General features: G+C 39.8%; 1 protein-coding gene across 2 annotated transcripts in view; it reads left to right on the top strand.

The window, feature by feature from the left end:
- Positions 1-15,435, top strand: part of myo1d (myosin 1D) — a 106,559-nt gene that overhangs the window by 31,052 nt on the left and 60,072 nt on the right. Inside the window, exons 12-15 of one of the 2 annotated variants that reach the window (XM_038735315.1) lie at positions 10,224-10,294; positions 12,548-12,622; positions 13,086-13,218; positions 14,135-14,301. In XM_038735315.1, coding sequence (XP_038591243.1) covers positions 10,224-10,294; positions 12,548-12,622; positions 13,086-13,218; positions 14,135-14,301 — 446 coding nt within the window. Of the gene's footprint in view, positions 1-4,004; positions 4,119-10,223; positions 10,295-12,547; positions 12,623-13,085; positions 13,219-14,134; positions 14,302-15,435 lie in introns of those variants that run through there. The other variant, XM_038735316.1, reaches the window with a different exon arrangement.

Genomic DNA, 15,435 nt, shown 5'->3' with positions numbered 1-15,435 from the left:
GCTGTGTGTACATTTAGAAAATTCCCAACTTTTACGCCCCCTCCCCAGTGGTAGGATCTAAAAAGACACTGTGGAAGTTGTTAGTTGTTGTTATAATGACATAAAAAAATCTTCACACAGCTTTAATGAAAAAGAAAATGTCTACAAATACCTCGTTCATCATGGGACTTCTGGGGGGAAATGTCAAGTAACCATTGGGGTGGATGGATAGATACTTTATTCATCCCTGAAGGGAAATTGCAGTAGCAGACATTTACATGAAATAACAATAAAATAGTTTCAAAACATACACAACATGAGGTAGGTTAAAAAAATACAATTTACAAATATATATTCACACAAACTACTATATACTACTTTAGTAAAAAGTTAATCTAGTGTAACTAAGCTGCATTCCACAGAGAATTATTTGAAAATTTGGGGAAGAAATCAGACCTACTCTCAAGATGATTTAGCACAAACATAAAGCAACTTGTTCTGTAGCTTGACAAAAACAATCTCAGCCCAAGGTTCAATTTAGTCTCCAAGTAACTCCATCTGCTGAGGAAGGACACAAGATGTAGTTGAAAGCTTTGGAAACAACAGCTCCAAAATAAATTGGACCTTTTTGTTACGGCTGCACCCAGGTTGTAACAACCTTTTATATGAGATTTTTTGTCAAGCTGCTGTTTTAAAACTCAAGAATGGATCTTGAATCTCTCACTGCCACAACCACAAAATCGAACTATATATATTGAATATGATCAGTTTCCGCTTCAGTGTTCAGCACTACTGCCAAGAATTGAAAAGACAAAAAAGAGAGCTGCATAGGAAGAGACTGAGTCAGAGATCTATTCTAGGAGATGTTCCTGTAACAGGATCTGTGCGTTTGTCTACGGTGATGTTCTCATACTCCTTCCAGTACTGAATAATGCTTGACTCTGTTGTCCACATGTCTACAGCACACACACCCTGTCCTTGCTGTTAACCCTGTCCATTCATTCATTCAGTAGATACTGCGTGAGCACAGTAAATTTACACCACACGCTCACGTTTAATGACACATGGCTGTCCTAGTGTACAAAGCATTTTTACACGCACATAGACGCACATTTTGCCACAGTCCTGAAAAGACCTGATAAGAGATCAAAAGCAGAAGGGAAAGGAAGTAAGAGGAAAGAAAGTTTATATTACTAGCAGATGCACAGCGTTGTGGCTTCTAAGCTGAGCTTTCACATCTCAATATGTCATGTTGCTTTGCAGTCTGGTGATGAGAAATTCTTTTTATTGGCTTCCAGGCTTCTCAGCCTTGTTATGAATTAATCAGGCGATTTTGATGCATGGCAGCCACAGGCTTGTTTACAGAGATGTCTTACCTAAAGGGAAACGCTTGAATCTGATGTGCTGTCGGATGATTCAGTATGATTTTTATTTTATTTTTTTTTTGTGTGTGTTGGTGCAGTAAAATCCAACTGTCTCCAGTTGTTTTCTATCAGGTTGTGTTTGCTGCTTGTTTCATTACACTGAAATCTAACTAGTTTCATAAATGTTTTACTCTTGTTGGCCTAGTGTCAACAAACTGCGTACGTCTTTACTTGAGTCATTCAGTGTGCTATTCTATTTTAGGTCATTGTACCACAACCAAACTAGCTGGTGACAGTATATGTCTTATTGTAGCTTTTCCACTGTGCCGTAGAGCTCCATTGTTGTCCAAAAACTTGCGTTCTTCTGCCTCCATTATGCATGTAGATGCACAGATGTACAGCAAACTAAACACATAAGGTTTAAGACAGCAGTTGGCCTTTGCAGTTTTTACTTAATTGTCCCAATCTGTCTTGGATAAAACACAACCAATTCAATGATATTAAACACAAATCAGATAAGAATAGACACAAGAGTTATATCAAATGTGTTAATTAGTACAACATCAAGAACGATTGATTCACTAAAATGTAGACTAATTGTCAAATTATCAATAGTACAAGACAGTGTTCCATCTAGTTAATTGTATATTTATATAGAGTAAAATACCTAACACCAACAGTTAGCCCAACAGTAAGTTAGCAGTTGTTTAGTATGTTGTATTAGCAACACATTCGCTTCAGACAGCTAGCATATTGGCTAGCATGCTGAATTAGCATCTCAAACATCTTAAACTGTAACTGTGCCAGTAGTGGTTGCTAGTAACATATTGTTCAACCCAAAACTAAAAACACATCAATGAGCCACAGTGTTGCACTGACACTGTCTAAAAGTTTTGGTTTCACAGCCCACAAATTTACTGTTGTTCAATCTCACTGCTCTCATGAGGGTTGCTTTCAGCCACAGAAGGCATTTGAAAAGTTCGCAATATCAGTTTTATAAGGGGGTAATACAGTATAGCCTATGTTGCCCTCAAGTGGCAAAAAAATTTGTTATTGCAGGTTTAAATCTTTAGTTGGTGTCTTCAGTAGGAACAAATGGGAGGAATTGGGAAGGGAAGTCCGAGTCTTGAGAGAAGGAATGACAAATTGTTGGTTTGATGGGATTTGTAATCAAATCTTAGCTGAAGTGTCAACGTGTTTAGCTGTAAAAGCTTAAATTTCTGTTTACTTCTACTACTAGATGGTTACAGTCCTCCCTCTCTGCTCATGTTTGATTTCTGTGCCTTGTTGTGTTATACAGTACTCACCTCCTTCCCTCCCTTTTCTCAACACTCCCCGTTCTCTCCTCGTCACACTGTATGCTTCTTTGATTTTCCCAGATGTGCTTTTTTTTTGTTTACTCTTAATCATTTGCTGACACAGTAGTTCCTTTTGGAGCAGCCATCATGGCAGCTTCATTTTCTGCCTCTCCCTAAACTGTCGTGTTTTTTTTCTCTTTCACAATCCCTGCCTCAATAACTCTTTGTTGTCTTTACTTCCTTAATCACTTTGTTCTCAATGTTCTCATTTGCATTGAAATGTACTTTACCTAAGTGTCTCAGCACGTTGCATGCACAGGTGCATGCGTGTGTACATGCGTGTGTGTCCTCCGCCTGCTGCCACAAGTATGAATGCATGTTGGGGGTCTGTGCTAAGTGGTAAAGCTTTCATAGGACATGTGTTGGTGATGCTTATCACAGATATGCTCCGTTTATTAGCTCCAGGGGAGGCACAAGGTCAGCAGTAGCAGCAAGGACGCATGGAGAAGTCTAATTGATGTGTGCAAGAACATGAAGCAGTGGATATAATAGCCAGCAGTTCAGTACAGAGACAGTTTGACGGTTGTTATGTGAGATGTACTCATATCTGGCGAGAATGAGGGTGTAACTTCAAACTCAGTGTTTTAATACCCTGACAGCTGCCAGTCAGTGCATTGGGCATGAAATGCAAAATCCATATCCTCATCTGCCGCCTGGATAAGCTCCAGTGGTACCCACTGTGAGTTCTTGACAGGTTTGGAGACCGTCAGACGCTGCTCATCGGGGGGTCTTGGCCGTGCCCTTTTAGATGGCTGTTCAGTCCAGGGGCTAGAGAGAAGGAGGGCACAGGTGGCAAACAGGATTGTTGGAAAAGTGATTGCAGGAGGTGTTGGAGAGAGAGGAGTGGATAGAAGTTAGGGAAGGTCAGGCTGAGGTTAGAGTTCTTTTTTACTGGGAGTGTCAAAATAATCAATGTTTGTGGACAACAAAAAGAACAACTTGATCTACCAGAGAGAAATCGACTAGCCGACGCGATTGTTCGTTTGTTCAGAGAGATGGTTTAAATGTTTTTTTATTTCTTTCACTTCTGAGGGCCTTTTGTTGAACCTCATGGCCACATGTTGCCTGAGTATACTACTAGATTATACAGAATAGGAGGCAAGGAAAAAAAACTAGTAGTTGCGTTAATCTGTCTTTTCTGTGAAAACAGCTAAAGGTAAAGGTGAAAATGTTGTGCAGAAGCATCTTGTCACAATGTCACAACACCGGGTGTCGTTACGGGGTGTACCTGCGACTGTCAGTCCACCATGTTCTTGTTATTCTGTCTCTCGCCTTCTCACCTTGTTTCTCCTTCTGTTCGCAGTTTTGCTGCCTGTTTCCATCTGCAGCGGAGTCTAATGTATGTGTTCCTGTCACCCACCCTACCTGCTCTGTTCTGCTTTTGTCTTATTATATTTAATAAAAAAAAGTCCCTTCACCCTCGTTGCTTCTGTGTACTTCCTGTTCAAGCAACTTGTGTCACCATGCCCCTCTTTTAACTCAGTCTAGTGCCCCTCTTTTAACTCAGTCTAGTTTCAGTGTCTCACTGTGCCTGAAACCTTTTTCTATCTTCTCAATTAATCTATTGATTTGGCTATCTGGCAATCAGTAATTCTACTACGCAGACAATCCATTTTCAAAGGAGAAGAAGGTGATATGAAGGTTAAGATGGCTGTAGAGTACTGCATTATTTCACCATTGCAGCTTTTCACATCTGAAAATATTTCTTTGTTGACTTAGTCCATCAAATAGATGTATGTAGAGCAGAAAACAGTAGTTTACAAATGTATTAGTCCAACAACAGAAGACGAGACAACTATATTGGTTATTAATTGTTTAAAGTCATTTTTATGCAGCAATGTTGGTTCCAGCTTCTTAAACGTGAGGATTTGCTGCTTTTCGCTATCTTATGTGATTTCAAATTGAACATCTTTGGGTTTTGGACTGTTGGTCATACAAAACAAGCAACCTAATGATCATGTTCACCGTGGGCTTAAGGACATTGTGAACCTCGGCATTATCAGACAAGATTTTTCACTGTGGTGAACATTTTAATAGAGAAATTAATCACTTAAATAGTCATGCTACTGGTACTTTGTTGGTCCTGTTTGCTGAATTTGCTCTTTCTTAGCGCACGACCCCGCTTTACGTTCATTTGGTGGTACACGTGAAGCTGCTCAGCATAATCACTGTGTTTTACAGCCTGAATTAGCACTTCATTTCTTCTGGAGCAGCTGAGCTTTAAGTTTATTGCCCTAGAGTTATTTTTTAAAGGAAGAGCAATTAAAAAAATGTCTCCCTGCAGATTTTAGCTGCTGGTTTGACTGGCAACCATTAAGTTTCTATTCTAACTGTCTAAGCTTTAGGCTATAATTGGCTGCTATCAATCAAAAGCAGATTTCTGAAAAAAATGACGAGGAAAGGAATTCACATTGACTAAAATAAGGATGAATAATTTAAGAAAATTTAGTTTTATTTTCTTTTAAAAAAGTGTAAGTAGAAGTTGTTAAAATACTGTAATACTTTTATAACCAGCAAATATACTTTAACTGACAAGAAATGACTTAAACATCAACACAAATAAAAAAACAACTGTGATAGAACTAATAATTGATTTACCCACTGAAAAATGTGTCGAAAAAACGTGTCGGTGACATTTCTGTAGGGTCTAAGATGATGTCTTGAATTCTTGTTTTTTTCCATCCAACAGTCCAAACCAAGAGATATTTCATTTACAATGATTCAAAACCAGGATAAGCACATTTACAAACCACCACATTAAATAAATGACTTAAATTATTGAAATGTTTGTTTCTGATAGTCATTGACCAATTGTTTTAGCACTAGTATTGTGTCGTGGAATAACTATGCCCTTGCTGTATGTTATAATATCTGGGGAATAAATGCTGTAAAACAAATAGGTTTGATAATTATCGGTACTCGACCTGCTCCGCCTCCTACTGCTGAGTATTTCTTCTGAATTGAAAGTCTTAAGTGCATCTGTCTCTCCTGTTGGTTCATGTTTACATTCCCCACTTCCTCTTCTCATTATTCTGACCTTGTTCTGTTTCTATTAGTGCCTCCTCCTCCCCACCCCCCCCACCATCACACCATCGGTCGTAACATTAGGCTAAATCCCAAACAAGGAGGAGGTGCTAATAATGAAGCTGCCAAGATGTGTGTGTGTGTGTGTGTGTGTGTGTGTCTGTGACTGATTGTGATGGATGAGGGGCAATGCGGCTTCCAGCAGATGCAGTCTGTCTGTCTGAGAGTGCATCTGTTTGTCTTTCTGTTCTGTGTGTTTGTGTGCATTCATGTATGGGCTTCCTTTCTAAGATTTCTCCCCAGAAAAAATGTGTGTGTGTGTGTGTGTACGCTTAATTTCCAAATAAATTATCTGCTACACTTGAGGCAGTCAAAGAATTTAGTTTTATTGCTCATAAGGTAAGAGTCCACCCAGGCTTGAAATTAAGACCTTGAGTATTGGGATCTTGTTGAGATGGTGTTGAAGACACTAAATTATGCAGCAAGGTATTTTCAGAAAGTCTTGATAACTGTGTACTGTCTTTTTTAATAGCGTCTTCTTGCCTTTGTTTGCCGAGCACATAACTGTTAATAACCAACATAGCCAATAAAAACTTCAAAGAATATTACTGGAAGCATTTCAGTGCTTCAGTAGGTTTTTAAAGTGCTAGGGAGGTAAATAATTTTGTGATTTCACTGAGGAATTTCACTTGTATCTGTCAGAGATTTACTGTGGGGCCCTGTGTGGGTTTTGGTTCGGCCTTTGAATCTGAATCAAGGCCGACTGTTTCATTCAGATCTCTGATGTAAATCTGTCCGTTTGTGTGATGTTTTTATTGTTTGCAAAATTTCCCCTCATACGAGAATGTTCCTTCTTACATTGTCTGAGTGTGTGTGTATGTGTGTGTTTGTGTGTGTGTGTGTGTGTGTGTGTGTTTGTGTTTGTATGGGTTTGTGTCTGAGAGCACTGAACCATCGGATGAGTCATTCAAAGTCTTTCACAAAGACCCAAAGTAATGGAACACACTGTATGGCTCAATGGACGGAAATAGCATCTAGGTAAAAGGCAACGTGGCTGCAAAATTTTCATTTTTTGTTTCCTTCTGTAGCAGTCCAGTTTAGCTGTTTTTGGGCGGCGCAGTGGTTAGCACTGTCGCCTCACAGCAAGAAGGTCGTGGGTTCGAACCCCGGGTGCTCCGGCCTTTCTGTGTGGAGTTTGCATGTTCTCCCCGTGTCCGCGTGGGTTCTCTCCGGGTGCTCCGGCTTCCTCCCACCATCCAAAAACATGCAGGCTAGGTGTCTCTAAAATTGCCCTTAGGTGTGAGTGTGAGTGGTTGTTTGTGTCTGGCCCTGTGATGGACTGGCAACCTGTCCAGGGTGTACCCCGCCTTTCACTCGATGTAACCCGTGACCCTGTATGCAGGATAAGCGGTTGACGATGGATAGACGGATGGATGATAGACTGTTTTTTGAAATTTGGTCAGAGCCAGACTAGCTGTTTGACCCTGCTTTCGGTCTTTATGCTAAAACTCTTGAACTAGTCCTAAAGATTTCCTTTAAATAGAACCAAAGGGCCATTTAAGGTCCAAAGCTGCACAAGGATGTCCACATGCTTTTGGATATATTTTTATATCTGTCTGTCCTTTGGTATACTGTATGTTTTAACATCAGCATATAAGGGGAGTTTTTTCTCCTCTTTGTTATCTGTAGACTCAATCTTGCTGCTGTTCCTGTTCTCCTGGCCTTCTGTTCTTATACGCTAATCACTTCTATCTCTTTGAGATTGTTAAGAGAGCATGGGATACCTCTCTCCACTTCAGTCTCCCTCTAATCTCTGATGTTAGAGTGATACTTGTAGTGAAACACACACACACACACCACTTCACTCTACTCTGCACAATTCATCACAAACTTGTCACAGGCAGCTTTGCAGATGTGGATGAAAAAGGAAGCCTGATCGTGCTCATCAGAAGCTGTTTCAAGACTATAGCAGGCCCTCTCTGCATTTCCATTCATGCTTCTTCCCTCCCTGCTCTTCTGCTAACTGGCCTATTAACAGTCATCACACCCTTTTTGCTTGCACTGTTTCTTCCCATCAAACTATATTTACCTCTCTCTTCCTATTCATCACTCCTTGTCCCACCGTCTCTGTTGTCCCCATTCTTAAATATATTTATCACGTCTTGCACATTCCTTTCTGTCTTACAGAAAATAGGAGGGGTAGGAGAAGAGCAAGCGGTAGTAAGACTATATCCACCCTGGCAGTGTCTGTGTTCTCCGCATCATTGCATCTGTGCAGTAGCTCTGGCTGTTTTGCAAATAACTCTTAGCGTGTGGTTCAACCTGTATAGAGTAATTAAAAATAAAAGGTACTTAAGAATGAAATTCAATTTAGCACACTTTTCAGAGATGGACTATTTACCAAAACCGGTTCGATGTGGGCAAGCCACACATGCAACTTCAGGGAGGTTAAAACAAACAGCTCCTTATAAATGATATTGAAGCCAGATTTATAGCCAGCATTCATTGGGGATGGCGTCTCCTCCTCTGCCCCAGGGTACTTGTCGTATTTGTCACATTTGATTAGAATTTGACACCTTATTTTTACATGTCCTCTAAAACATTTTTAAGTAATAGAGCTGTAGACTTGAGACTTATTCTATTACTGTGCAAGAGGAACAAGAGTGTCTGATGAATCTTTGGAACCTGCATGAGGAACAAAAAACTTCACGTTTCAATGAAGATTGTATTGTTGTTGTTTATTTTAAGTCTGTTATTATTAATAGTAGTAGAGTATTGAAATGGTAGATGATTATAAATACTTAGGAACAATGACAAAACTGAGACTTTTAATGTGGACAGAGATATATTTGTCCTCCGCTCCTTTGTGAAAGCATAATAACTTTTTGTTCCATTGCCTGGTATTTCACATTGTCAGTGTATAATAAAAATAAATTTTATAAGATAGTTAACATTTCCAGTAAGATTGCTGGAGAACAGCAAGTCCCGATTGGTGAGGAAGGGGCAGGCGATTATTAGAGATGTATCACATCCTCTATTTGGCGAATATAAGCTGTTACCATCAGGCAGACGGTATAGGGTGCCATCCCTCTGAACCAAGTAGATAATTTGTGCCTACTAGTATCGGATTTCTTAATGAGATAATAAAAACAGAGCTGAATGTCGGGGAGCTGCACCTTAGTATAACTTGTATAGCACTCGGGTGATGTTTAATAATAATAATAATAATGCATTACATTTATATAGTGCTTTATCATGGAAACTCAAAGTGCTTCACAGTGAAGTTGCAGGACTCATCTCAACTACCACCAATGTATAGCACCCACAATGGCAGCCATTTAGCACCAGAACGCTCACCACACATCAGCTTGAGGCAGAGAGGGGGGGAAACATTGAGCCAATTACTACGGGGGGATGATTAGATGGTGAAAGTAGGTAGGGAATTTTTGCCATGACACCGGGGAACCCCCTACTCTTTGCAACAAGTGTGGTCTTTAATGACCACAGTCAGTCAGGACCTCAGTTTAACATCTCATCTGAAGGACAGCAAGCTCATACAGCAGTGTCCCCATCACTGCTGGGGTATTGGGATCTTATTATTAGGACCAGAGGGAACACTGCCCCCTACTAGCCCACCAACACTTCTTCCAGCAGCAAAGTGGTTTTCCCAGAAGGTCTCCCATCCAGGTACTGGCTAAACCCACACCAGCTTAGCTTCAGTCATTCAGCAGTAGCAGGGTTTACATTGGTATGGCTGCTGACTACATGTTTGTGTACATGCAGTTTTGTGGCTGTTAGTCTGTTGATGTTGTTGGTCTGATGTTTGCTGTATGACACACTATGAATTTCCGAAAGGGCTAATGGATGTATATGTATATCTGTCTGTCTGTCTGTCTTGAAAAATGTAATTGCTCAGTTGATCTGCCAATTTCTGTCTGCATCATCCAACTCTTCCTCGTCTTGCAGAGCATATTAATCTCTTCTGGCTGAAATGCAACTTTACTGATGTTGTGTTTTCAGTTTAAGATTTTATCCTTTGAATTATGGCGTGTATGTTAATACATACATTTTGACATAATAACATCATGTGCATAATATTCATGTTACTTGGAACTTCTTAACTGTGTGTGTGTGTGTGTGTGTGTGTCAGGTGCCAGGAAGGCCTTGCATAGCCACACACATATTAAATATTTAGCTATTATTAAGTCTATGCATTTAAATCAACCATGTAAAAATTTTAAATGCTGTGTCATTTTATTGGTTAACATTCAGAGGCCAGATGACGACTCTTTGTGTGATTTGTCATGTTTACAACAAAGAGTGTACCTCACAGGTCTGGCAGCAGCAAAATACCTGCTTGCTGTTTGCTGGAAGATCCCTCATATATTTAACAACATGTTTAATCAGAACGAAGGGCAGCCAGAAAACATGGAGGCAAAGGCAGATATATTTTTAAATGTGGTCTGACTCACTGCTTTCTGTCTGTCTCTCTCTGCAGCTCTCACCGACTGACAAGAGCTTGGAGTTTGACAGAGACTTTCGCATCAGGCACTACGCAGGAGATGTGGTGTAAGTATCTTAAAGTTTTATTAATTCAGGAAGAACTTACTGGTGATTCATGCCCTTTTTTCACATTTGTACATTTTTACATATTCATGCCTCAGTGCTGAAGCTACTCTTGGCCACTCCAAAAGCAGATGGGAGTTTGTTTTGGAGATGTGGGAGCGCCACTCCTTCACACTTTATGACTAGATTTTGACCAAATAGTCTTTTCATAGCCCAGGTTTCTTTTTTCCTACCAACCCAGCTGTAATGTAACAATGTCTATGCAGACTCCAGGCTCAAAGAACTGGTTAATATCACCAATATAAATCTGTCAACCACAGTACAAGAATAATGAAAAGTATTTATTTACAGTACATAGCTATAAAATTTTGACTAAAAGGCCACACGATCATCTTGACTTTAACTTTATGTCTCTTATTTTTGGCTGTTTGAACACACAATTGCTTGAGGATTTCATGTAGTTCTTATAAACATTAAAGAGTTACTTAACACTCCCTGAAAATCCTGATTTTGCCAGTGGTTGAACTTCTCATCTTGCTGCAATGATGTACAGGTGTACCCCAGTACACAGTGACATAACTGTTGGGTATACTTACAGGTGCATCAAAGCACACTGACAACATCCATAAGTGATGCTTAAAGCGAAACACTGCTTTTTCACGTGGTGTTAAATTATACTTTAAATGGTTGAAATTGCATATATGAATTCTGAAGTATATTCTCTGCGTTGATGTATTGATAAATGGATCCATTTGACGATTTAATTTGATTGACATCGTAATCTGCAGTAGATTAAAATAACAGATTTGACTGACATAAAATAATACCTTTGCACTGTTTTTTTCCTTCATTGATATTCAAAACACACACAAGGTAGGAGAAACTAGCAAGAGACCGCGTGAAATGATTGGCAGTGCCTATTCCAGTTCTGCAGCAGCTTCGAATACTGGATTTGTTTTTCTGTGTGTGTCAGAGCATTTGATTAATTGATTACTGTCTGGATGTATGAATGAATTTAAACAAATAACCCCAAAAAATTCTGAAGTAAATTGCCTACCCTAGCTTTAATGACTCCAACACTCACACTGGTGCACACACTTAAACATTTAAACGACATCTTGATTGCATGGCGTCCCCCAAAATGACAGAACCACTTTCCAGTCCCCATAGTGCTTGGACACCATTCATATGAATAAATCACACACACTAAGCCCCCAAAAAGTGCTCTCAGGGAAACGTGTTCAGCCCATTTGTGAGGGCTAAGTGTCTGCCACCCAGGGGAGGACTCAGGCGGAGGAGCAAGGCCTGAATGGCAGCCTTGATTGATCCCTGCACCACTTAGACTAGGCACTTACACCATCTCACAGCATGGTGTATAACAGCGCTGTTATTTATAGCAGGTTCATCAATAACAGCGCACACAAACTTAAAGCATATGTTAACATGGAGCTATAGCATATTTAGATTTACTCAAACCACAGTTTAGACACTCAGTGGCCACTTTATTAGGTACACTTGTACGCCTGCTCATTAATGCTATTATCTAATCAGCCGTTCATGTGGCAGCGACGCATAAAAGTATAAAAGGATGCAGATCTAGTCAAGAGATTCAGTTGTTCAGACCAAGCATCAGAATGGAGAATAAATATTAAGTGACTTTGACCGTGAAAGGGTTTGTTTGGGACAGGGTGATTTGAGTATTTCAGAAACAGAAAACATCCTGTGAGTTGCAGTTCTGTGGGCTAATACGTCTTGCTAATGAGAGAGATCACAGGAGAAGTCTGGTTTAAGCTTACAGGAAGCAGGCAACCGGTACTCAAACAACCAGGGGTCACAACAGTGCAATGTATAAGAGAATCTGTGAGCGCACTAAACGTTGAACATTGAATTGTATGGACTACAGCATCTGAAGATCACAGCGGGTTCCAAACCTGTCAGCTAAGAACAGGAAACCGAGGCTATATTGGCACTGGGACAGATGGCAGAGTCAGAATGTGGTGTTAACAACATGAAGCCATGGATCCATCCTGCCTTGTGTAAACGGTTCAGGCTGGTGCTGGTGGAATATTTTCTTGCCTCGCACTAGACCCCTTAATACCACTGGCTACTTAGTGTAAATAGTTGTTTCAGGATGATTCAGAGTTAGATTTAGATAAAGGTCAAAGTAATCACGTACTTATGACGTTAATGGTTTAAAAGGACAGTATGTTCGAACATAACACACACATGCATTTACCTGCCTCTCTCTCTTCACAGGTACTCAGTGGTGGGTTTTATTGATAAGAACAAAGACACTCTATTCCAGGATTTCAAAAGACTGCTGTACAACAGGTGACTGTACACACTGCTTCAATCCCCTCCCCAAAGTCTTCACTGTGTTCCTTTCAGCACTTTGATTACGTGACGCTCCTCTAGAAAAAAAACAGCACATGGCTTGTACAATTAATCTCCTTTCAGCTCGCTTCTATTCTTCCCCTCCTCCTCTTCTCCAGTCCTCTGGTGTTTTTTTCCCTGCTGAACATAAATGTGAGGTCTGGCAATTCCTAACCTGTCTAATGTGCATTTTATGATACAAAAGCAGGATATCTGGACAGCAGCAAGAATTGTTTTAACATGGCCACTAATGGATTCATCTTAGATTATAACACAAAACTTGCACCTCTTTTGAACCTCTTTCATGATGCCTGATTAATGTTTTAGGGGCAAAAAACACTGAATTGTGATGTGATTGTTAGCTGTTGTAATGTCAACTTATAAAACTCTATCTTTCATGTTTTTTCTTTTGTATGTCCAGCTCTAACCCAGTACTGAAGGGGATGTGGCCTGAGGGCAAACTGAGCATCACTGAGGTCACCAAACGACCACTGACTGCTGCAACACTCTTCAAAAACTCCATGATCTTGTTGGTGGAGAACCTGGCCTGCAAGGTGAAGAGTCAGGACTGAGAAACCACTTGACAACATTACATCCAGGGTTGTAGTGGAGGCTAAATGCTCTTTACCCACCTCTCAAATTCAGCCCAGTCTTATAAGAGGAGGAGGAGGAGGAGGAGTAGTAGTAGTACAGAGTCACTTTACTCCTGTTTGTGCCCTCAAATTAGGTTCCCTCTCTGAGTTTCTTCTGCCGATTCAAGGCATGTTTCCTTCCCTGCTGGACCATGGTGTCCTCATGTCAGCGCTATTGTATGTTAATAAGGAGTGATGTGAACAGCTGCTGTAGTTAACACTATGCAAGTTTGAGGGTGATTATAATTTCCCAAAGTCGCATCTTCAGATTGCTTGTTTTTTAGTCCCACTAACATCCCAAAATCCAAAGATAATCATTATGTGATTGGAAGAAAAGCAGCAAATCCTCACAATTGAGAAGTTGCAATCGATTGAATATCATAATAGACTATTAGGAAATAGATAGGTTTTCTGTAGTTTGACAGGTGGATTAATTGCCTAACCATTCCAACTAGTTTAACAAACAGTTTAACCAAGTTTACAACAAAAACTTAGAATACTGTACAACTGGAATAATTGGAAAAGACACCTTAAATCACAAAAGATCTGACACATACTGACATTGTTATCACCCATATATGTCCATACAATTATACAGTGACATACTGAAGGTTAGTGTCATCATTTATGTTCCCAAAGGCTGCACATTTGAGTATCTGGGGAGGAGTCTGGAGTAAGATTTTGTAGCATTCTCCACTTTGTTACCGACCACTCAATGTCCTACTGTACCTCCATGTACAATATGTTCCCCCTCAGTGTAAATAAGAATAAATTATTGGTCCGTCGTGCAGATTAAATACATGTTCAGCTGTTTTCAACACACTGTCACCCTCTGTAGGAACCCTACTATGTCCGCTGCATCAAGCCCAACGATGTCAAGTCCCCTCTACTCTTCGAGCAGGATCGCTGCCGCCATCAGGTGGAGTACCTCGGGCTGCTGGAGAACGTCAGAGTGCGGCGTGCCGGCTTCGCCTACAGACAAACATACCCTCGCTTCCTACAGAGGTACCCACAACATAAAAATCATTCTAAACACCTTAACCAAGTGATAAACCTTGTTGCAGTGAGTCATATCTGGCTCCCTTTTAAATGTTTTTATATATTAGGTGGACAACTACCAATTATTTTCTTTATCCATTCATCTGCAGATTAATCTGATGATATATCACCAGAGCCTAAATTGACATCTTTCAAATTCCTTGTAGCATCTGACACAACAGTCCCAAAGAGAGTCAAGTTATTATCATATATGACAGAGCAAAAGGATTTGAGACATACATCTACATACAGCTGTAATGTTACATTTTGATAACCAATGCTGTCTATACCCCTTTAATTATATAAATTAGAAGAAGTCAATGAGTAACACCTCTTCTCTTACCTTGCAACATGCTAAACACGAGCACTGTTGTGCACTATGTGTTTGGTAACCCTAATCAGCTTGCATCTAATCTAACCTTGCAGCTCATCAATTACATCTCCAGCATCCATTACAGAATAACCCCTTCATCATCATCTTCTTGGTTTACAGTAGTTTTGTAAGTTTCCTGCATGCATAATATTTTTGTCCTATATTTGACCTTGATTAAAAGCGGGCTGGATTGTAAATACTAGAGAGAGGCATTGTTTTAAAACATTGTAATGTGCTGCAAAAATTTAATGTGGTAAAGTAGCAAACAACTACTAGTCAATTACCTGCGTTAATAACTCACTGTTTTATTCATATAGAAGCTTAATAACCTGACATTACAAGTCTGTTTACATACCAATTAGCACTAATTGCTTGCAAACAGAGTACCAATAATGGACTTCTGAGGCTGATACCAATATCGATATTTAAAAGGTAAAACAATATGATATTTCGGGCCAATACAAATATAAGTTCTTCACATAATGCATTTAAACACAGATAATAGCATAAAACAGAGAAATGACTTCAAGATGGTTCAAGCTGTAAGTGCAAGGTAGAAAATGAGTTCCTATTTTTTTTACACTGGATTTAAAGATAATCATTAAAAGGTTGGTGCAAGTTATACACTGCTCAAAAAAATAAAGGGAACACTAAAATAACACATCCTAGATCTGAATGAATGAAATAATCTCATTAAATACGCCTTTCTTTACATAGTTGAATGTGCT

Source organism: Micropterus salmoides, unplaced genomic scaffold, assembly GCF_014851395.1.
Source record: "Micropterus salmoides isolate LMB-PRFRI ecotype aquatic unplaced genomic scaffold, ASM1485139v1 Ms_hic_scaffold_21, whole genome shotgun sequence".
NCBI classification, from domain to species: Eukaryota; Metazoa; Chordata; class Actinopteri; order Centrarchiformes; family Centrarchidae; genus Micropterus; species Micropterus salmoides.
The sequence above is the reverse complement of the archived record's forward strand: the minus strand, read 5'-3'. Positions and strand labels throughout refer to the sequence as shown.